The sequence below is a fragment of the Arvicanthis niloticus genome, chromosome 22 (genome assembly GCF_011762505.2).
Source record: "Arvicanthis niloticus isolate mArvNil1 chromosome 22, mArvNil1.pat.X, whole genome shotgun sequence".
NCBI lineage: Eukaryota > Metazoa > Chordata > Mammalia > Rodentia > Muridae > Arvicanthis > Arvicanthis niloticus.
This window is the reverse complement of record NC_133429.1, coordinates 18231700-18255876: the sequence shown is the minus strand read 5'-3', so window position 1 is coordinate 18255876 and position 24177 is coordinate 18231700. Positions and strand designations below refer to the sequence as shown.

General features: G+C 45.2%; 1 protein-coding gene across 6 annotated transcripts in view; it reads right to left on the bottom strand.

The window, feature by feature from the left end:
* The window catches only part of Tmcc3 (transmembrane and coiled-coil domain family 3), a 272618-nt gene that overhangs the window by 9237 nt on the left and 239204 nt on the right, over positions 1 to 24177 (bottom strand). For 5 of the 6 annotated variants that reach the window (XM_076920032.1, XM_076920031.1, XM_076920030.1 and 2 more), the window contains one exon: positions 2431 to 3347. In XM_076920032.1, coding sequence (XP_076776147.1) covers positions 2431 to 3347 — 917 coding nt within the window. Of the gene's footprint in view, positions 1 to 2430; positions 3348 to 6301; positions 6407 to 24177 lie in introns of those variants that run through there. The other variant, XM_076920033.1, reaches the window with a different exon arrangement.

The window sequence follows — 24177 nt, the reverse complement described above, 5'->3', positions numbered from 1 at the left end:
TCTTAGACTATTAAGTGCTAATAAAAAAATTAACCTCAGGGCTGGAGAGATGGCTCAGTGGCTAAAAGCACTGGATGATCTTCCAGAGGACCTGGGTTCAAACCCCAGCACCTACATGGTTGGCTAACAATTGCCTGTAAACTCCAGTTCTAGGGAATCTGTTACCCTCTTCTGGTCTTATGGGCTCTCCACACACATGGTGAACAGACATCCAGTCAGGCAAAATGCTTATACCCATAAAATACAAATAAATATATCTTTTTAAGAAACAGGTTAAGATTAAGCTCATTACGAGTTATAAATGACTTAGGGGAAAGCATATCCAAAAACCCAAAATCGAGAGAAAGACACTTCCTTTCCCACACCCACTGTCAGAGATGAGAATTTGTGTCCCATTTGAAACTTTGTTCTGAGTAACGTAAAGAGGCTGCAGTATCTAAGGATGCTGTCTCAGCCTGAAACGACTGACCCACGCCAGTTATAGATATTTACGTAGGTCATCTGATAGGTGAAAAGGCTTAATTTGGATTTAATGATTATCTTCAGATTCAGCTTCATGAGTGCCAAACGTTATCATTGTTCTAAGTAAGCCTTTTAACCTGTTAAGGAATGACCCTGAGGGCTATGTCACGGGGATCACAAAATGCAGACACAGGAGAACAAAGGCAGTCCAAGGCTCACACAAGGGAGTATTTATGATTCAGGATAAGACATGAATCCAAAACATACCGTATCTCATATGATCTGGATGAAGTTAAGGTCAACATATTGTCATGACGCCATGACAATTCTTCACAGCCCACACAATCAGCTGACAGGGACTTAAATGGGCTCACAGAGATCAGGGAGCCTGCATAGGTCTAGCCTGGGTCCTCTGCATCTATGTTACAGTTGTGTGGCTTGGTGTTCCTGTGGGACTCCTAAGAGTGGGAGCTGGGTCTATCCCTGAGTCTTTTGCCTACTTGTGAGACCCTTTTCCTCCTACTGGGTTGCCTCGCTCAGCCTCCATGTGATGGTATGTGCCTGGTTTATTGTAACTGGTTACACTATGTTTGCTGGGTGTCCCTGGAAGGCCTGCTCTTTTCTGAGGGGAGGTGAAGAGGGGTGGATTTGGGGTGGGGTGTGTGTGGAGGGACTCGAGGAGGGGAAGGAGGGGAAACTGCAGTCAGGATGAAACATATAAGAGAATAATAAATTAAAAAATGTTTTTTTAAAAAGAGAAAAACAATTCTTGTAAGATGAATGTGCTGAAGTCAAAGCTGCATGCGATAGGGGAAGGCACAGGTCAAGGCTGGCACTATGTCTCTGTGGTACAGCACAGGCCTAGGATGCATGAAGCCCTTGGTTCAAATCTTGGCATCACAAAAAACTTTTGTAAAAAACGAGAAAGAGCTATGAGGTAAAATTGTACATCAAGTGTAAGTTAAACTTACAATTTAAATGTTATAGTCTGCAATAAACATTTACAATCTACTTTATACTCTTAGAAGTTAACCCATTTTGATGGAAATCATTTGGGAGGATATGAGCAAAATGGGGCAAACAATCTTATATTTGGTCATCTATACTTTTTCTTAAAAAAACTATAAACACATAAATGCCAGGCTACAAAACTTTTAATCTCAAGATGGTATTTGAGAACCACTCATTTATAATAAAATGCTTGTGTGTGTGTGTGTGTATGTGTTTGTGTGTGTGTGTCACATGTGGGCATGTGGGTGTGTGTAGAGGCTAGAGGTTGATGCCAGGTGTTTTGGGTCTCTCACTGAACCTGACTAGGCTGACTGGTCAGCAAGATCCAACCGAGGATCTGTCTAGCAAGGTCTAGCCTAGGATCTAGCCTGTCTCTATTGCCCCAAGTGCTGAGGTTACAGACCTGTGCTGTTATGTCCAACATTTGCATGGGTGTTGGGTACCTGGATTGAAGGCTTCATTCTTACATGGCAAGCACTTTATCCACAGAGTCATTCCTCCAGTCCATGTGCTTTTTTTTTTTTTTAAAGCTTAATAAACAAAATACATATATTTCAAACTGACATACCACATGAAAGTCTACCTCATTGTCTTATTGTCCAATGAATTAGGTCCACTTGTCTGCTATGATGGAGGAAAAAAGGTCTCTAAATTAGTGTAATAAGGCCATCACAGACGTCTGCTGAATCAATTTCTTACTAGGCATGTGAGTCACGGCTTGGATAACGATATTTTAAGAGACCCATGCATATAATGCCTTCCTCTAATTGTCAGCTATAAGCCAGAAATTATGGAATTTAGGATTATGAAGGATGGGAAGAATTATCAATCTTTAACTGTCTCTGCATCCTCATCAGTAGCTATTGCAAACACATACATCAGCACTTCTCTTGGAAGCAGACGGCTTCTGCTTCTTGCTTCTAAAGGAATCCCAGAGGGAGAGTTCCATGTACGTACCTGTATCTCTCCTCTTGCAGAGTCTGAGAGATAAAGCCATATTCTCTCTTAAACTGCACCTTCAGTGCCTCGATGTCCTCTGCCAGCTGGGTTTGAGTAACCTTGATCTCCCTCAGCTCCTCTATGATCATGGCAAGCTTCCCCTGGCTGTCCATGGTGCTGGCCCCACCAGTCCCAAAGGACTGGTTCCCATTGCTGTCAGCTGAGCCAGATGTACCACTAGAACATTCGTCATCGCTGCCGTACTTGGGCTTGTTCACGATGGTAGCGCTTCCACCGTAAGCCCTGGGGCTGGCTTCGGGCCTGAACTCTTCTAGGGAATTCTTCAAGTGAGCGATGTTGTCTGCACTGCCAAACTTATTCCGGATCAAGTTGGCAAACTCTCTGGACTTATTGAAGACAAACACGGGGGGCGTGAGGGATACCCCTGGCATGCTCGACTTACTGCTCTCCAGGCAGTGGGGAGCAGTTCGAGCTTTCACGTGGGCGTCCTTCAGAGAGTGGTGTATTTCCTTCACGCTGTCTTTAGAAATGTCCTTTGAGCTTCTGGTGGCTCCATTCTGTTCAATTTCCCTGAGCTTTCTGTGATACTGCTCCAACTTCTTCTGCAGCTGGGCGATGGAGTGGGCTGACTTCTGGTTCTTCTTCTCAAAGACCTGCTTGATGCGCCCAGCCTGCTGCTTGTCCGCACTGCTGACCAATTTCAGATACTCGGCAACGTTCCCGTCTCGGGACGTCTGCTCGATTTTTATCTGCTCCGTCACCTTTAAGATTTTTTGTTTCAGGCTGTCTGCGTTGAGTTTGACCTTGTGGAAATCCAGGATGCCATCTGGGACGTCGAAGTTGAGGTTGGTGTCTGACCCCCCTCGGCGAATGTTCAGGGGTAGACTGAGGGTATTCATGTCATGGCGTTCCACCTGAAAGAGAAGAAGAACCAAATTGACACCTGAAGTAAATGAGACGTTCAGTGTGAGGGAACTGTCTGTGTACATGTGGCACATCTGTTAACTCCTAGATTTTCCAACGGCTTGTGCCACCGGATGAATACTCTACGCTATCCTTCCAAGCTGAAGAAGGTGGGACAGCCCAATTCCATCCTATCTCTGTGTGATGCGAGATCACATCTCCAGCATATCCAATCTGCTGTCTGTAGGCGGTAACTGTTAGTTGCCAGGGGAGAAAATGCAGATCAGAATGAGGAAGCCAGTCAGTTCTGGTTTCCTGTGTGACTTGGGAAGCTTGCCATGACCCTCACTGTGTGCCTCACAACAGGCAAGGTCCCTAATTCAGAACTCAGTCATTTAACAAGAAAAAAGAAAAAAAAAAAAAAAAAAAAAAAAAAAAAAAAAAAGAGGGAGAGGGTATTTAGCAGACACATCCATCAAGAAAATTATTTTTCTAATAGAACCATTAAGCAGATGTGACAGAACTGTATGGTGCATGATTAACTTTGATAATTGAATAATGCACCGGTATCTCTATATGAAAATAAATAATTCCAAACTATAAGCACAGTGATTAAAATACGTGAACAGAAGATGATAATATAGTCCAAATGTTTCGGCCGTTCATTACAGTTCCTCACATTGTGCCGACTCCCAACCATAAAGTTATTTTGTTGATACTCAATACCTGTAATTTTGCTACTGTTATGAATCGTAGTGTTAAGTATCTGATAGGCGTTCCCAGAGGGGTTGTGACCTACAGGTTGAGAACTGCTCTGATAATACAAAGTCAGCCACACCTGCTTTCACATTTATCAGCTGTCCAGGTTAAAAAAATATATATATATATAAAGAACACTCATCCAGCATCCTGGTCAGGGCTAGAAGTTTGTGCTCTAAAAGGGAGGGTCAAAACCCACCCACGCATCAAGTTTGCAGTGATTATCGTGTTTGATCCTTATTACCAAGCCAAGCAAGAAACATGCTAAAGACACACACATGTAGCAACTGAGTGCCGTGGAGCCAGAGTTTGATGCCAAGTCTCCTCTCACCCTGTTATTCTGGTACTGTCCCCAGAGGATGAAAAATGAGCCATGGTAGAGTCTGAACCCAATTCCAATTATAATAGCTAATCTGGAACATCTCAGCTGTCAAGTTAACATCCCCTTGATAAGAATAATGCCATTACCCAACAGGAGACAAAGTAATGTCTGGCAGAAGTTACCTCTTCCCATCTTGTAAAGGATCCGGGATCTGGCAGCAAAAAGGTCAGTAAGGGATTAAACAGACAGACCTCACAGGGTTTGAGTGACCCAGACTCAATAGAGATCACTTTCAACACAAGTATGAAGTCTTTGCCACCATCCTAAATCCTGCCTAGCGCCTTATCAGGAAGAAGGGAGTCCTACAGTAGGCAAAAGTTGACTAGTGAAGCCTCTTGCAAAACGTGTGTAGGTTTAGTGTTCACTCTTGACCCCCTCTTCCCACACACAGTTGCCATGAATCAGACTCGTTCTTGCTGCTTTATCTGGGGGAAGATTATCATGAAGGATCACGCAAATCAGGCTGAAAGGAAATTAACACCAGGTCACTGTGAGACTGGACAGCAAGGACGACAGAGGGGCCATGACTGTGCTTGGTCAGGAAGGAGGAGTGTCAGGTACACAGAGATCTTTAGCTGTCCAGGAGGGTGATCACAGAGAGCGCACAGAAGCTATGTACCCATGGTTTGTTACCGAACAGGAACAGCAATGGGTCCAAATGAGAACAATGAAAAGAAATACAGCAAACCTAGAAAATGCTGATTTGAGACAGACAGGGTAATTCACGGTGGCTGTATAAGCCAGGGAGGCTGGAAACCATGTTTTGCTGGAGTTGATCATCTTTCCAAGGAACTTGACTAAGTTCCCGAGGCCTCCCACCTGAAATCACACTACCACGGCGAGACCCTCCCCCCACCCCTCACCTCGGCTGCAGTTGAGGGATTGCCACTTAGCCTAAGTGAGCTGGTCAGCAGTGAGTGGAGAATGTGAGCATCCTCTGGACTTTCTCACAGTGCTCCCAGCACATCTACTTCTTATCAAAATCCTACCGTGCCTCTGAGAGCCACTCCTTCCCCCAAGCCTTCTCAGTGCCGGCAGAAGCTGCTTCTTCCTTCGAGCCTTCTTACTGCCCTGGTATCATGTGGTCCTGCTTGCTCCTGCTCTTAATTGCTCACCCGTGCACTTTCACTATGAGTCCTCTGCGGGACAGGGACATGGGAGAGGTGATATCACAGTTGTACCCAGCCTCGGCCAGCACTTCCGTTATTCACAAAGGGTTGTCCACAACTGGTCAACCAAAGTGACATCATTCTTTATTTCAAGGAGTCTGCCCTGAAGTCATTCAGCATACTGATTAACAGAATTAGAAAACAAACAAACAAAGAAACAAACAAACAATGTAGCCTCATCTTCTGGCCCTGTCAATTCTAGACAGAGTTGTTTCCTGGTTCCCATGTTGTTCCAAACAGACTCCACTAAGAAGAAACCTGAGTATCACTGTCTGACAATATACACAAACACAAATAAGGACCTTCAATCTTTAAGTGAAGTAGAGCTTACACTCAGGAAAGATCTCAGTATGTAAGTAAGTATAAAACATGATGAATACTTACAGTCTGAACATGTTGTGTAACTACATTGAGCTTAAAGCAGAGGAGAAGCACCCCTGGACCCTGTCAATCACAGCTACATTACTCTTTCCTCCAGGGGAATCCAAAGAGTGTCCATTAGTTTGGCTTAGTTTCACAACATTCTAGTATTTTTTTTTTCATGAGTACTCAAATGATCACACACACACACACACACACACACACACACCCCTCAATTGACATTATTTTGTTTTAGAATTCTCCTATGTCTGAAGAGAAAGGTATCATGGTTTACCTGGCAAAACTTATCAGGAAGTCACTGCTTGTCTTTCTTCGGGTCTCCCCACCCCTGAGCTGGTCAGCCACCCAGGTAGTCCCAATGCCGAGAGCCTGGCTCTCTTAAAGACTGCAGGTCCCAGGCAGCCTTATATACAGAGACGTGTTTACTCCCAGGAGGCCACCTGACTTTTGCCTTACTTTAAAGTTCTAACAATGCTTGGCTTGTCCTCAAGACTCTAGGCTGGGGAAAGGAACAGTGAGCACTTAAAACTCAAGTCAGTCGGTCTTACTACCTTGTTTGAAGATAACCGTGTTTGAAGAGCAACAGAATTGTTGGGGGCGCACATTTTGGACTTTTATAAGAAGCCTGATCATTGCACAGATAAGCAAGGGCCAGGCATACATTGCTCAATGACTGCAGATCCCCTGGCTGTCAAGTGAGACAAAGAGTATGTGTGAAGAACAGAGCTGAGCCCTCTCCCTGCTTTGTTTATCATGGAATTGGCGCCCGCCCCTGGATGGTGCAACCTGCTTTCAGAATTAGGCTGTGGGAGGAGGTCAGAGGTTCCCAGAGCACCTGCAGTCAGCATGTAGATGGACTGTGTGCATGAGGAGATGTGGGCTTGCTCCAGCACGGTATGAACTACATGTTTCTGGGTAAACTGAGTCAGATTTGAGGGATTCTATCACTCAATCTGTAGAACAGGGGGATAGGAAACAGAGTGAATATTGTATAATTTGAGGAGACAAGCACACTACAAACGTGAAGTTGCTGATGCACAGTCCAGACTGAGGGCTCTGAAGGCAGACTTCACCCTGGTCCTTGTCATCACTATTCCTGTAGACTATCCCAGCCTCAGGCTTCTCTGCAAACGGACATAAAGACTCTAAAGAAGGGCTGGGGAGTTGATTTGACAGTAAGAAAGGTTGCTGTTCATGTGTGAGGACATGAGTTCAAAGCTCTAGCACCCAGATAAAAGGTGGGGTATGGCACCTATGACCCCAGTGCCACGGTGAGTGTGGAAACAAGAGGATTGCTGGGGCTCACTGGGTTCCAGTCTTGCTTCAGGTTTAGTGAAAGACCCTGTCCAAAGGGGATTAGGAGAAGAATAAATGAACAGGACACCCAAGGTTCTCCTCTGGTGTATACACACACACACACACACACACACACACACAGATACAGACACACAGAGACACACACACACAGATACAGACACAAACAGACATATACACACACAGATACAGACACAAACAGACACACAGACACACATACACACAAACACACATAGACATACATAAACACACACATACATACAAACACACACACAAAGACACAGACACATACAGACACACATGCACACTCGTGAGATTCTCCACTGTAAAGAGAAAATGGATAACAAAGAGCTACAGAACCCTGGCACCCAGAATGGCTTCAACTGGTGTTTCCTGTCATCCTCCTAATTTCGTTTAAAAACATATCTTTATGTAAAATGTGAAAGAAAAACGAGCACCATTGTACTAACAACGGCTATTTTTACAACATGGGGTTATAAGGGTTCATTCTTATTAAGCTTCTTTTGTATTATCCTATTTAGAAAAATATAGCCAATGTAACATTGTTTTGGCAGGAAGAGTTGTTGTTTTTAAAAATGATAGCTGACTTTTCCAGTCCTCCCACAACGACCTGGCTCTTATTACTTGGATAAAAGGTAGACCCCCAGCATCCGAGCGAAATACCGCTGCTAATTGTGTTTTCTTCCGGCAGCAGGGACGTTTCCACTGTCACCTCAGTGTTCTAGAACAAAGGCTGAGGAAAAGGCTAAGCCCTGGACAGACGTCAAAACCCGACCCTGAGTCATCTCTGCATCGAATCGGGCCTCCTGCACGGCGCCCCAAGGTAACTCACACCCACCCTGAAGTCTGGCACAACGTGGTCCTTCCCAGTGAGCTCAGAGTACACGGCTTGGGCTTGCTGCTACTCATTTCCCCCACCCCCACCCCACCCCCGGTTCCTACAGGAAGAGAACAAGATGTTCAAGGACTATCTGAAACCCCAGGTGACAAAACCGGAAGGAGAGGGGGCTCCTGAGCACCCTCTATGATTGACATGTCACTTGTTCATCAGAGGCACATGTACCAGTGCTGAGGTGGCAGAGCCATTGACCATGGTTCTGCTGTCATGGACACTGTCACAGCCATGCTGGCCTCACAGGGGTACGTTTTCTTGAGAATAAGTTGTTTTGTTTTGTTTTGTTTTGTTTTTTCAAGACAGGGTTTCTCTGTGTAGCCCTGGCTGTCCTGGAACACACTCTGTAGACCAGGCTGGCCTTGAACTCAGAAATCCCCCTGCCTCTGCCTCCCAAGTGTTGGGATTAAAGGCGTTTGCCACCACCGCCCGGCGAGAATAAATTGTTAAAGGAGAGGCCACGCTACATTCTTGGCCCCTTCTGCACATGACAGTTCCCTTTCTGCTCCTCCACCATGTTCTGGTACTCACTGGTGGAGGGGCTCACCCGTAGGATGCTGGTGCCATTGCCACTTGGACCTTTTTTGATTCCCTCCATTATCGTGAACCAAATACATCTCTTTGTAAGTTGGCCAGCATTCCCTTATAGCAATGGACAATGGGCTAAGATATCCCTAAGGAACATGGCGTGAGGCTTAGAACCTGCAGAGAACCAGAGATTTCAGAACAGACAGTTAACTGCTCGTTAGTCCCAAGGCCAAACACAATAGACCTTTGTTCACAGAAAGGTAGCCTGTATTGGGACATACAAGGAAAGGGGCAGGTCCTTCCCACAGGCAGCCAGTCCACTACAAAGGGTATTTCAGGGAACCTAAAGGTGTAGATTCACACTCAGGACGCACAGGCAGCATGGTCAGAACCCAAGAGTTTGGGGGAAGAGTGGGGTTGGGAGTGGAGCTTGTAATGGTGGGAAGGGCTTGTGGCCAGGGGGAGGGGCTTGTGGTGGAGAAAGGGCTTGTGGCCAGGGGGAGGGGTGGGGATGGAGGAGGGGCTTTTAGTTGGGGGCGGGGCTTGTGACTGGGGGAGGAGTGGAGGAGGGGCTTGTAATGGTAGGAAGGGCTTGTGGTCAGGGGGAGGGGCTTGTGGCCAATGGGAGGAGTGGGGGTGGGAGAGGGGCTTGTGGTCAGGTATCCCCTCACCCTTACTGATTTTATTGTTACTCAGCTGAATTCTGTGTCTCCAGGTCTAGGGTCAGGGCTATTCCCACAGTGTGCCAGTCATAATGGACAAGGCTTTGCTATGGTAACAATATCAAAATCCTAGTCCCACCCCCCTCCATTTCTTTCTGTTTTTTTAAAGGACTATTTCTTGTTTACAATAGCAACTCAAGGTAGCCAGGGGACCCAGGCAGTGCCGAAGCCTACACCATTGGAATACTGTTGAGTTGTGCACAGTCCCTCACACTTCTCCCAGAGAGACACCATCAGTGACCTGCTACATACACCACGCACCAGTGACTCTTGGGGACAGGGAAGGGTCTCCTTCTTTAAGCCAAAAAGACAATGACACCTTGCTGACACATGTAGGAGCTTATCTGCAAAGCACTCTCTGAGGTGGATTCTTGTGTTGATAATCATGTTGCAAACGAGGAAATTAAGCACAGAGATGTTGAGTGAAGAACAGGACACACAGCTAATAAAGGAAGAGGCGGGCTGGACACGCAAGCTTTGCGCCTCTAGAGCCTGCTTGCCTAACGAGTCTGTGTGAGTTAGGCTCAAAGATGAAGCCTTTAAGTGTCCGAGCATCTTTCACACTAGCCCTCTTTTACGAGAACACTGAGGCTTACAAAGAAAATATATGTCTCTTGAAGGCCAGAGATAATAACATAGTTTAACTGGATCTCAACTTGGATTTATGAAACACTCAAGGCTGACTGTGGAAGAATTTACTCTGCAGTGCCCTTAAATTAACATGGCCGCCTGGGCTTGTATGGGCTCTGGGCTTGGCGGAGTCTCCTGTCAGAAAAATCTCTTTCATCACCATGTCCGAACCTATCGCTTCCAGTTTAGGGGCCAGCAGAGCCCTGGCGTTGCTTTCTGGCAAGTCCCCATCTCAGGTGGATCCACACTGTAAAATATGAGCAGTGGTTTAGGGCAGCTTTTTACAAGGACAGAAAGTTTATCGCTTTTATGGCAACGATACTCAAACATTTATAGTCACCAAGAGTAGAGAGTGGGGCAGAAGGGAAAGAAAGCAAGCAAGAGATAGAGCGAGAAAAAAAAAAAAAAAGATTTGGGAGTGCCTGGGGTCTGGGAAGGGCACCCAGTGCAGGCCTGAAGAGAGGTCAAGTTTCCTCCTCTCCTGTGCTGAGGGATAATCCTGCTGAGGGACAGAGGGCTTCTGTGGAGGGTGTCTGTGTCTGTGGGGGGTCTGGGTTTTCCCTCCCCTCCCCGTAGTAGTATGTACTGTAGTAGGTCATTTTCCTTCTGGCTCGACACACACTTGGAAACTGTTTAATGAGGCCCTGAGCATGGAACTGAGGGGACTTAACTTAGATAACCAAACCACTGCATCAAGGCAAACGCCAGGCACTTGTTTTTATTGCTGATGGAGCCAGTGCACTAATACCCATAACAGCCCCCATTGCTACCACTACCAGCAGCACTTGCATCCTTACTACCACCACAGCATCAGCACCAGGACACCACCACCATACCGTACCATACCACCTGTACGACATCTCCACTACAGGTCCATGACCACTACTACATCACACCACGACTACAGCATCATCACCAGACACCACCACCACCAAAATAACAGCAGCCCTGGCAAGCCTCTCATCATCTGTTTCTAGAGACGTGGCGGCATTCACATGGAAACCAGCTCAGACCTGGTACCCATACTCTCTGGAAGATGGCCAGTCCCTCTCCACATGCTCCAAACAAATAATCTTGAGGATCCTCACTCTAAAGGACATTTTATTAGGGAAGTACCTTTATCCCATGATAGTTTTTCAATTTACTTAGACAAATTGGAACACTTCTTCTGACTGTCCCCGTCTGACAACAGAGTAAACAACACCAGCTCTGCACCACACTGTCACTAAAACATTTCCTGAGGGCACCCTGTTCCCTCCCTTAAAATCCCTGGAAGGGGGCCCTCTGGAGTGTCAAAAGTTGCACTGTCTCTCTGCCTGGAAGGAAGGACTGGTCACTCTGGAGTTAAGGTCATTCCGAACTGCAACTGGAGGGTTCACAGCTTTGACTAATACTGTGGAGATGTGTAAGGCGGCGTTTAAGGCTCTCAAAGCAAATTCTTCAAGCATCCTCAAGCACTTACAAACACTTGATACCGTAATTACAAATAATTCTCTTCTCATTAAGCCTCCACCCGCCAGCACTGCTAATCTACTTTGAATTACATGCACTGGAAGATACACGTTTCCAAAATTTGAATTCACACAAACTAATCCCTGATGAAATTCATCTGACCTGGTAAAGATTTACTGTGTGCTAAACATATAGGCAAACGGTGTCGAAGTGAGGAAAATGGCTGCCCCTAGGAGGGTAAGCAGGGAGAGCGGTGGTGAGGCAAACCAGAGCACTTCCAGTGAGGAACAGCCTGGACCTGTGGAGGAACCTGCAGAGGCCCACAGGCAACACCCACAAAGAGTGTTTGTAGGAAGTCTTCAGACATCCACATACCTTGAACTCAAGCAGACCTGGGAAGGGAACTGAGTACCTAGTATCTGGTCCTCACCTCCCCAGGCTCCGGCACTCAGTGCCTTCCTGAGAGAAGGGCTCACAGTTCCTCTCAGAAGGTGATGGACAGTCAGTTCCTACAAGAGGAAGCTGAAGGCCACACTGGGCACTAAACACAGAGCAAGTGAGGACTGAAGCTTTCAATCCCTGACTTGGACTGAAGGGATTGAATAAATGAGAGGCCCTGGGGCTGTGACTTAAGGCCTTTCAGGGGTGTCTGGGGGTCTTTCCTTCCGTGCTGTGCATGTTCACTAGATTGTGGCTGGCAGGAGGGAAGACCAGTGATCAGGGGAAAGTGGGAAAACCATGCTCCACTCCTAGGGAGACACCCCCAGGAAGAGCCAGGGAAGCAGCTATAGAAGGTTTGGGAAAACAGTCTTTACATCCCTTAGCCAAAGAGCAAGAGTGACAAGGCCCATCCTGGGGTAGAAGTTTTGCCTTCTGTTAGGACAGATGTCCTGTCCCTTTCTCCTGCAGCAGTTACTCACAGCCCCCTTTAGCCCCAAGCACACAAGATGAGAGCTTTTGCGATCGATCTGTGCTACCCTCAGTCCTTCAGCACCGAGGACCTCAAGATCTATACAAGGTCTTCAGACCTCAGACATACCCCACGGCACAGCCATCCGTCGAGTGAGATCCAGAGCACAGTCACATACAATTGCCACAACAAGGCTGGGGGTGGGTGGGACCCAAAGCTATTCCATCCTTATGGCTCCATAAGTAGCCGTCACCACCTCTTCTATATGGATCTGAACATGGGGGGCATCAGATCATTGTGGTTTCAGCTCCAAGACAGAGCTGAGATCTTTACCAAGGTCTAGCTTTTAACCTTCATTTCATTCCGTGTATCGGATGAGCACCCTGCCCCGAATATGCCATACACTTTCCTGTTTCCATGTTGGCTCCCTGGCCTAGCATGGCCTCTCACACCTCACCAACTCACTTTTCAGTGCCCGCGTCTATCATGGACTCTTGCAAGGAGCCTCGCCCACACTTGTGACCAGCTGGAACTAATCACACCCTTTGTTACAATGTTGATTCTGCTGCGAACCTTACCGCGGGTATTTGTGTAACATTTGCTCTCTCAACATTTGGAAGCCTCCCTGGAGAAGGATCATCTAATGAGCCACCTGTCTGCCCACCGTTTCCTCAATAGGACCTCTGTGTTTGCTGAACAAATCAGTGGCTGACAAACAGCCAAGTGGGGCAGCCAGTTGGTCCTCTTGTTTACACTTGTTCAGCTGTTTGCAGTGACATCAAGAAGAACCTGTGAGTGAGGGCTGTGGCATGGCTGTGGAGACAACCTGGCTTTCAAGCTAGACTGGAGAACAGCTCGTGCTCTAAGCTCAGATGGCAAGGAACCCAGCGGCTCTCCTCTGCTCCAAACAGCATATAGGTGGTCAACTACCTAGTGACATTTTTTAAAATAAATTTTTAAGATTTAATTTTAATTCTGTGAACGTATGTGTGTCTGTGTGTAGGTATGTAAATGTGCGTGCAAGGGCCCAAGGAAGCCAGGGGCATCAGATTCCCCGGAAGTGGCCTGATAGACAATTGTGAGCTGCTGAGAACCCAACTCATGTCCCTTCAAGAGCAGTCTGTGCTCGCCATTTCAGAGGCATCTCTCTAGCTCCCCTAAATGCTATTAAGAGCCACAACACACAAAATATGCAGGCAGGACCCCACTCCCTTCCTACATGACATTTCCCTGAATTATTAATTAGAATTAATGCTGAGAACTCAGGTGCCCTCTATAAGGAACACACCTATATGTTTTGACCCAATCTATTCTTTTTGTTTGTTTGTTTGTCTTTTTTCGAGACAGGGTTTCTCTGTGTAGTCCTGGCTATCCTGGAACTCACTCTGTAGACTAGGCTGGCCTCAAACTCAGAAATCCGCCTGCCTCTGCCTCCCAAGTGCTGGGATTAAAGGCGTGCACCACCACCGCCCGGCTTCCCAATCTATTCTTTGTGATAAGGAAGCAGTCTTGAAAACTTTAAACTCATCTAATGAACCAGTAAGACGGTCAAATATGGTGTCAACATGGATGGAGACATTAGTAATAATATTGTGTGAAGTAAGCTAGGCACGGGAAAACAGGCGCGAGGGCTTGCTTATATATGGGATTTTTTAAAATTTGAGTTTGTAAAAGTAGACAAAAGAGGCAAGGGGGAGAGGGAATGGGGAGAGACTGTGGGCAGGTACGGGGTTACAGGCAGGGAGGAGGAACTAGTTGGGGTGTTCTAATACCAGCAAACAGCACAGAATCCTACAGTGAAGATAACTAGGAGAGAATTTTGAATGCAATCACCACCACAAAGAAATGATACAGATGAATGACCCAAGTATTTGGGGTTGAGTTCTATGTATTATCATTACATAGAAATATACACTGTGTCCTCTAAGACAATAAATTCTATGTCAATGGGAAACACGGCCACGCGTACTTTCTTGTTCCTTAGCACAACGAAATTGAATATGACCTAAAAAAAAAAAAAAAAAATCCAGGCATCCTGTGGCTAAGGGTGAAGAAGTTCAGTGGGAGAGTGACTGCCTACTGTGTGAAGCTTAGAGATCAAAAGAGCAAGACGGCTGATTGCTGTTTGTCTGTTCAGTGAGCACGTGTGCCCGAGTGCGGTGCATGTTAGAGGGTAGCTCGTGGCAATCTGTTCTTTCCTCCAACTGTGTGGATCCAAAGGCTTGAGCTCAGGTCATCAGGGTTGGTGGTAAGTGGGGTTCCCTGCTTGACATCCTGCCAAACTCTCCACCCCTTAAATTATCAGATTATTTGTTTGTCTGTCCATCCATCCATTCATGTATGTCTGTATCTCTGACATCCTTTCACCCTCCTAAATCCAACATGGCAATGACTCCTTTGAAAGGGAGAAAAGGACAGGATCTCAGAGAGTTCAAAATTACTAATTTTTTTTTAAATGAAAGGAAGACAAAAAGGAAAGTCATTAGTTCTTCTAAGAACAAAGTAACTTTTAAAATGCTTCATATACATTGTTTCAGATCTGACCCCAAGAACCTGAGACTGCGACTCAGACTCCTATTTTCTGGGTGGGAAGGATGACGTGGCTTGTGTGGAGTTGTCAAGCTGACCGAGAGGCAGAACTGAGGTCGCAGGCCAGCTCTATCTGGCTCCAGGGCCCTCCTGCCCGTCACTGACAGCAGAGCCTATGCTGGGCTGTTGGCGAAGCACATACATCAACACTGAATGCTTTACTTAAGCTAGTCCTTGGTGCCACGAGGTAATTACTGGAGCTGTTTTCAATCTGATATTAACAAGGAAAACTAGCTTAAATCCCAAGATATCTTGTATAATGAAAAAAAAAAATGCAGGCTTCTTTTGCTTTGGCCACTGATAATGACTCTTAGCGGCAGACACTAACTCCCTCCTCCGGCTGAGTTCAGATATGAACTTCCACAGGCAGTAAACGCCCCGCTATCAGCTGCAGATGAGTGCAGGCTTCCTGCTTGCACTGTCTCTGCAGATTAAAGACAGCAGAGATGCTTGTTTCTGAGGGAGGCGAGTGGTCTAGAAACACTTTATCATCTGGGAGGAAAGGCTCCGCAAAGAAATAAAAGACACTGTGAATCGTGGCTTTAAAGAGAAACAGCATATCATGACCCGTCTTAAAAATCCAGGCCTATATTTGGGTTGACTGTATTTCCAAAACAGAGGGAGCAGCCTTCCAGGGCCAACAAATAGCACTTGCAAGCAACAACCAGGCAGCTCAGATTTCCTGGGATTCCACAGCCATGTGTCCTAAGGAGCGGTCAGTGACCAGGTGGGGCCTAAGTTAGAGCCTGGGGCATGAATCAAGCCAGCTTGATTCAAGTTGCATTTCTGCAAGGCTGAGCTACTCTGTATGAGTTATTTCTTTCTATGCCTTAATCTCCTATGTATAAAATGAGGCCAGCTATATCTGTTCCATAGAGTGGCTGTGGGGTCATTGTGAATGCTTCAACTGGTCTTGTACAGAGTAAGGGCTGAAAATGTTGGCTACTGCTTACTAAAGCCAGTATGCTCTAGGAAGGTAGGCCAAGAGGGACAATGAGGATGCCACGGTTGCCAACACACACACACACTCATACATACACAAACACAGCTGCCAACACACACATACACACACAAATACACATTCACACACAAACACACACACAAAATATACACACACAAACACACAAATACACACACACACACAAGTACATATGCACACACTCACACAAATACACATACACACAAATACATATGCACAGAAACATACGTAAATACACATACATACAAACACACAGGCACATACACAAATACACATGCACACAAACACACAACAAGTAGGAAATTTGGCACTGTTGAACCGGGGTTAGGTAGCTGAGTCTGTGTTGTGTGTGCTGTGATATAATGCAACCTCTGTCTTTTCATATGAATATATAAACAACTACTTGTTATTCCGCTAGTGAATTTCATGAACAACTGATGGTTTTAATCCTGCTCGAAAGTGTTTTATAATTGGGAAAAGACAAGCTTTGCTTTTTTCCCTCTCTCTTTCTTTCTTCCTCATTTTTTCTTTTTCTGTTTGCTAACTATATCTAAAGAGACTCTAACACTCTGAAAAACCTTCTGTGGTTACTCCCTGACCATCAGGTCAGCAAAAGACTGACTTTATCCTTGCAGTAAGTCCACCAATGTCTCCCCCTCAGAGCCCTCTCTATGAAACTCTTTCACGTGACTCACGGCCACCTTGGCAGGAAGGTTTAAGACCCTCAGGCTGCTTATGGTACCTGGGTGAGAACGAACTCTTACTTTAACATGCTGTCACCACCGGTGCATGGAAACAAATTATAAGTTCTGAAACAAGGTCACAGAGATCTCCCCTGCTTCCTAAGTGCTGGGATTAATGGTACATGACTTAAGAATAAGACAAGTCTTACAAAGTATGTATGAAAGAATTAGATACGTATATTAAGGATTTGTTTCTACATGTAGATATTGCAGAAACAGAATTTACCCTAAGACTTCTCGCCCTAAGAATAATTCTGTGGGTTTCTCTTTTCTTTTTGTTTCTTTTCTTCTTTAAATCAGGGCTTATGAAGGACCACACAAGATACTACCTTGAAACTAAAACTGCTGTAAAAACACAGCATTTGGTAAGCCATTTCCCCTCCTTCTTCTGTAATGTCTGGTTTTAATTAATAAGTTCCTTGGACACAATCAGATAGACTTCATTTAACTGACACCAAGAGGGGAGCGTTCCAGGTGAGACACCGAAGCCTCTAGAAAACTGAAATTCTTGCCAAGTAAGAGTCAACATTTTTAAGTCTTGCCAGTATTGTGTTTTTGTTGACTGGGGCTATGGTTATGGTTTGGGGCTGGAATGTACCTCAAAGGCACAGGAGCTGAATGGCTTGTCCTGAGATGGTGGCATTATTTGGGGAGCGAGGGAGAGGGGGTTTTCCTGGTGTATGTGAAATGAGGAGCCTCTGAGGGTTACAGCCTGGCCCTGCTTCCCGCTCCCCTAACTTCTTGCTTCCTGATCTATAAGACATAAGGAGCAGCTGCCTCACACACTGCCCGCTGCAAAGCGGTCCCAGCTGCCATGCGTTCTTGCCACAATGGCCTGAACACCCTCTCAAACCATAAGTCGACTGAAGCTCTCTTCCCTCAAGTTGCTTCTGTCACTGCCATGAGCAAAGCAATAAATACGGTCCACAGGATATCATTTGAATTGTGACACAATGTGGTGAATCTCAGGAAGGAGACACCTGACCTTGGTGGATCAGTGGTCTGTGTTGAAGTTAACTTCAGACCTTAGGACCCTCGTGTGAGGGACCTGGGTGGCTAAACTCCCCAGCCTCTAAGGGCTCACAGCAATCACGCACAGCAGTCTCGTGACTGAGGTAGAATTGTAAGTGAAATACACTGAATTATTATTCGCAAGTTGAGTATGTGTCCTTCTGGAGTATCGGTCTTGCCAAAACAAAATGTATGCAGCTAGTAGTTTCAATGGAACCGAGACCAAGAACAAACGAGTGTTAATACCTAACATCATAGAACAGTAGTTCCCAACCTGGGTGGGGGTGGAACAACTCCTTCACAGGGGTCGCCTAAGAACACCTGCATATCAGATATTTACATTGCATATTCATAACAGTAGCAAAATTACAGTGAGGAAGTAGCAATGACATGATTTTATGGCTGGGGCCCGCCACAACATGGGAACTATGTTAAGGGGTCACAGCATTAGGAAGGTTGAGAACCATTGCTGTAGAGAAAGGTCCTGCATGTAATAGTTAAAACGCACACACATACACCACACAAACACACACACCCACACACAAACACACACACACACCATTCATGCTGTATGACTTGGAGACCATGGTTACCCATGAAGAGTGAGTTACCAGAAGGGGGTGTGAGGGAACACCAGACCACTGACAATGCTGATGTCAGCTATTCATGCAGGATTAGAAGCATCCAACTACACATTATATATATATATATATATATATATATATATATATATATATATATATATATATAAAATATACAATATACAATATACAATATTGTATAATATTGTATGATATATAATTATATAATATTATATAGTTACATAATATATAATAATATTAATAATTATATATATGCACATGTCTGTAAATGATATCTCGAAAAAATAGGTTAAGAAGCAAAACAATCTTGGAGCACAAAAATGCAAGAGCTGTCAAAAAAAAAAAATCATCATTTTGCAGTACCAACTTTAATTAGCCTGTCAATGCACACTGCATTGTAGTCTTCAGCATGTCCACGATGCTAAACCTGTGTGTGTGTGTGTGTGGGGTGTTATTAGAATATAAAATGTAAACAAAAAGAAACGGAAATTGGAAAGGTCTACAGCAAGGTGCTAATACCGGGGAGGTAAGAGAGTGGGATCAGATTCAGACATGGAAATGCTTAATTTCAAATTCCGAAAACCAGCAAACCCTAAATACCACGTTGGTGCCCTGGGCTGATGTCTTGCTTCCTCACAGAATGGTCACTTAGAGAGTCAGTGTTTCTCAGAGAGGCTGGATTTATCTTGAAAGTGTACAGAGTACACAATTAGGGTGTACTTACATAGGCCACAGGCTATCCATGATAGCTGACAGAATTTATTAAGTTAGCTTACGAACCGGCCTACCCCAAATCAGATTTTCTATTTTAAAAAACGTCCTCCCCTCCCCATCTGCTTTGTTAGCCAGGCGGTAAGCTACAAGCACTGGAGTCGGAAAGCGGACTGTGATAAGCTGAGCCCTGGGAGTGTCCACTGGGTGGAGAGGTACAAGAATTACGTGTGTGTGGGAGGAATGTGGTGAGTGTTACGGAGAATGGAACAAAGAGAAAGCTGTAAGCAAGCCGGATGATTCTGTGAGGTTTCTGGGAAGGAGACACTTGATATAGACCCCCAGAGAAGCCTTGAAAATCTACCAAGATGCACTCGGCCTTTCATAACTGTTATCCTAACACTTTGGAGGCTGAGGCAGGAGGATGGCCATAAGCTTGAGGTTTGTTTATTTGTTTTCCAAACTAAAAGGAAGAAAATAAAGCCAGCTAGAGTAGCCTACCTATGAGAACAATACATATGCAAGGTCTACTACAAAGTGCAACGTTTAGAATATTAAAAATTACTTAAGATATCTGAAACTGAGTTGGCTAACCAGACCACTCTATGGGTATGAATGAAAGATGAGGCGAAAAGGTTGTGACATATTTGTATTCTTATGTTTTGGTTTCAGTCTTTTTGAGGCAGGGTCTCTCTACATAGCCCTGGCTATCCTGGAACTCAACCATGTAGATTAGGCTAGCCATGAACTCACAGAGATCATCCTGCCTCTGTCTTTTGAGTATTGGGATGCACCATCAGCCTGGTCAAAGAAGTATGCACAGCAAGAATGTCTAAAAGGAGACCATTGATTAAGGAACACAGACAGCCTACAGGAAGATGCCAAAGACCATGCTACACTTTACACTGAACGCAGAAAATGTTAAGAAATGAAGAAGGCAGAATGTCAAAAATAAAAAACTCTCATAAAATACAGCTTCTTTTTAAAAAATACATATACACATACACACATATGAGAGAGAGAAAGAGAGAGAGAGAAAGGCAGACAGACAGACAAGTCACCTATATTGCCCAGGCTGGCCTCAAACTTGTGAATTTGCATCAGTCTCCCATTTGCTGAGACTATAGATGCACTATCATGCTAGGCTCTGGCAGTCTACACTCTTACTTTGCATGCAAAGTTCTAGAGCCATGACTAGACTGTATTTTCGGGGTTTCTTATTTGGCTCATGTGTTGTGAAGTCCCAGAAGATTGCACATGAGTGAACGTATCTTATTTAGTCTATATGTTACTCCATAAGTCGGTTTGTGCCTGAGAGTCAGGCATGATGCAACTAGACCTACTATTAAAACACACACTCATATACAAACACTCACACAATACACACACACACATACACACACACACACACACACACACACATTCACACACCACTCACACATGAAGCTAATGCTAACTAGGTTCCTCTCTAAGAAAATATTATCTGTCACATGATAAACAATCACTCTTCTTCAAAAATGCCTGACTGGTATTTTAGGGCATTTCCACCTACTTCTCCCCTGGAGACCTTTATCAATACTAGACAAATTCAAATTATTATCACTAGTGTTGGTTCTTTCCATCAGGGGCATTGATGGATTATAAAGGCACTGCTTTCAGACCAAAAGAGAAGGCAGGAGTTAAAGAAGCTTCTGAAGGGAACAGGTCGTTTACTAGGGGACTGCATACCCCACCGCCCTAAGCCACTGAATAGCAGCAAAGCAGCACCGTCTCCTGTCTCCTCTGCTCACTGGGAACTACAACAAATGTTCTGTCTGAAAAACCCAGATTAGATTAATAAAGGGGAGGTATATTTGAGGGGAGACGTAATGGCTAGTGTTGACTGTCAACTAGCCAGGGTCTGGAATCACCTAGGAGGCAGGCCACAGGCACACCTGGAGAGACCAGGCTAGTCTCCAGGCCTGCCTTTGAAGGGTTAATCTTAAGTAGGTTAACTGACATGGAAAGACCCACTCTAAATGTGGAGTTGACTGTGTACAAAGGAGGAAGCTAGCTGGGTACTGGATTCATCGCTCTCTGCTTCCTGCCTGTCCCGGGATGCCTGCACCTTGGTGAGTTGAGTTCCCTCACCTATGACTAGTTCTTGTCATGGTATTTTTATCATAACAACTAGGAAAACCAACAAACCAAGAACAACCTATGGCAGTGGGGGCAGAAGGCAGCTTGGGAGTTTTAATGCCAGAGACAGTTTTCCTTTGATCGGGACAGTCGATCGAATCATCTTGGAGCCCTAACTCCTCCAGACTAAGAACTCACAGGGGGCACCTGCTTTGAGCTTATTACATAACTGCCTGTATTCTGAATTATCAATTATTATACTATTGAATTATTCAATTATTATATTATTGAAAACCTATTGAATGTATGCCGGAAGGGGCAAGCAGGCTTTCTCAATAGACTTTATTCATACCAGTTCCTTAAGATATATGAATGGTGGCCCCTCCCCCGATTTCTTTGGCCTTGGGAAAGCTGACGCTTTGAACAATGTAATGCTATCTACAATATGGTATGCTTCATTAATTCAGCTCAGTCCACCTACCTTATTCAGCATTTCAAAATGTTAGAGGACCATCTGGTTGCTATTCATCGATCAGGAACATTATGAAACCTTGTGCAGCCCAGGATTTCAGCCTGAAATGGATGAGCTAAAGTCTCTCTGGTCTGTATGTTTCCGTGGCTCTGATGGCCTCCACTACCATATGTGACCTCACACTTGTTTTATTATTAGGGCCATTGTGAATATCCCTGTAAGTATCTCAACCCTCTTGCTTGATTGCTTCTCATCCTGGATAAACATGAACCCGACAATCAGTGAGGACGTACCTCCCATCACGGGACTGACTCCAAGTGTTTGGTTGTATGCAACCGGAGACCAGGGTATGTTTATTTTACATTCCAGGGCACATCCTTCAAAGGGACTAACAATATGCATAAACAGAGGGAAAGTGACCGTGTAATTAGGCAGGAACCTAATGACAAGCTGATCCGGGTACAATCATCAAGTTTCCATCTATCTGACATCTTTCCTCAACAGTTTCAATAAATCTTTCCAACTGTTCTTGCCCCAATCCAGATAAGGATATCTCAAGATCTGGCACCTCTGAATGTCATGCAATGCAACTGACAGTCCCTACAGTCTTTAGGGCTAATCTCTTTCCCTTGACCACCACGCCTACCATGTTCTTGTTCCTTTACCATCTATCAGCTCACCCTTCTTTTCGTTGGCTCAATTCTTTTAAACTGCACAGCTGGGTCACTGCCATGGTCTTTACTCATGTGTCTCCAGGTTCCTCCTTTTAATGGTCACACACCATCTACAGGATGAAGTTTAACTTCCTGAAGTTGGACTTTAAAGGCCTCCAGGCCTGGACCCAGCCCTGTCTCTGTACACATTCTGTACTTTCTCCCTATTTCCCAGAGCAAACACTCTGACCCAGTGAACCTTGTCCAGGCCAAGTGCTCATGCCTGGATCACATCCATCTCTGCCTCCACCTTTGTTGAGAGCCCTGCACAAGATTTGTGTGCCTTCCCTTAGGGTCGGCTCAGTGCAGGAAGGTTTGCAAACACACCTATGCAATGCTAAGCTTCACGTCAGGGAATCTCCCATGTCCAAAGGCATCACAAGAAAAGTCTGTTAATGAGGTGGCAGCAAATAGTTTACTGGCCCATAGGGAATATCTGCACTAGATCTAGGAGATAAGGTAATTGGAATGTGCAAAGCTTTAGCCACTAGGTGGTAAATACATTTCCATTCCTCAGGTGCATGTCACACTCTCCTCCACAATAATGGCCACCATGGGGAAAAGGAAGAAAGCATTCTATCCATCCACCCTCTCCCTTTTTGAATGCAGAGCCTTGTACATGTAAGCAAGCATTCCACCAATGACCTATACCCATCCCCACTCCTTTTTCTCTTACTTTTCATTTATTTTATTTTGGTTTGTTGAGACAAGGTTTCTCTGTGTATCTCTGGCTGTTCTGGATCTATAGACCAGGCTGGACTTGAACTCAGTGATCCGCCTGTCCTGAGTGCTGGGATCAAAGCAGTGTACCAGCACTGCCCGGCTTTACTTTTTATTTTGAGATCAAATTGTCCAGGCTGGTCTTGAACTCACTCTGAAGCCTAGGCTGGTCTCAAACTCACTCTGAAGCCTAGGCTGGCCTTGAATTTGTAGTCTTCCTGCTTCAGCTTCCCAAACAGCTGGGATTACAGGTGTGTGCCAACCCAGCCCAGCTATATAGACCATATAGTTCTCAAAACAGCCCCAAGATTCTCCAGTTCCTTACTGTTGCTTCTAATACCATAGTCTGCCTTTACCTCCAGCACAGACAACCATCAAGAGTGAACCATTGAGGTGTGTATGTGTGTGTGTGTGGGGGGGGGCAGGTGGGGAGGGAGAAACAGACAAATAAAACTTATAGAAAACAATCCAGCCACTAGAATGGAACTGGAGCTGATGGGCTACCATGGAAGCTGTCCAAGGCAAACTTAATAGGGAAAAGCAAGATGCTGAGTTATGCCTATGGCGTCTGCCCATCTGTGCTTCAGAGGGTGGAACGGTAACTGATGGGGTATACAGGGGTACTGTGTGACTGTATGCACATGGAATTTTCTAGAAGGATATCCTAAAAATTTTAGGTGGTAGCTGCCCAGGGGGAAGTGGAATCGGGGAATCTAGAGATGAAACACTTTGTTTCCCCGACTGCCCTTTGTTGTCATTCAGCTTTCTATTTAAAAACGAGGCCCCTCCCAAGTGAGACTAACAGACTAACCTGTGACACACCACTGCTGCAGGCAAGGCCCTTCCCTGACTCATCTGAAGGCTGTCTTACTCAACGGAACAAACCAATTGTCCCTAATAGTAGGACTTCTGTGGTTACATGCTGATTTCATGATCTCTCTACTTGATGATTTTCTTTAGAAAATTAACTCCACTAAAAAGAGGTTTTAAAATCCAGTCCCCAAGGAATGGAAACCATGTGTC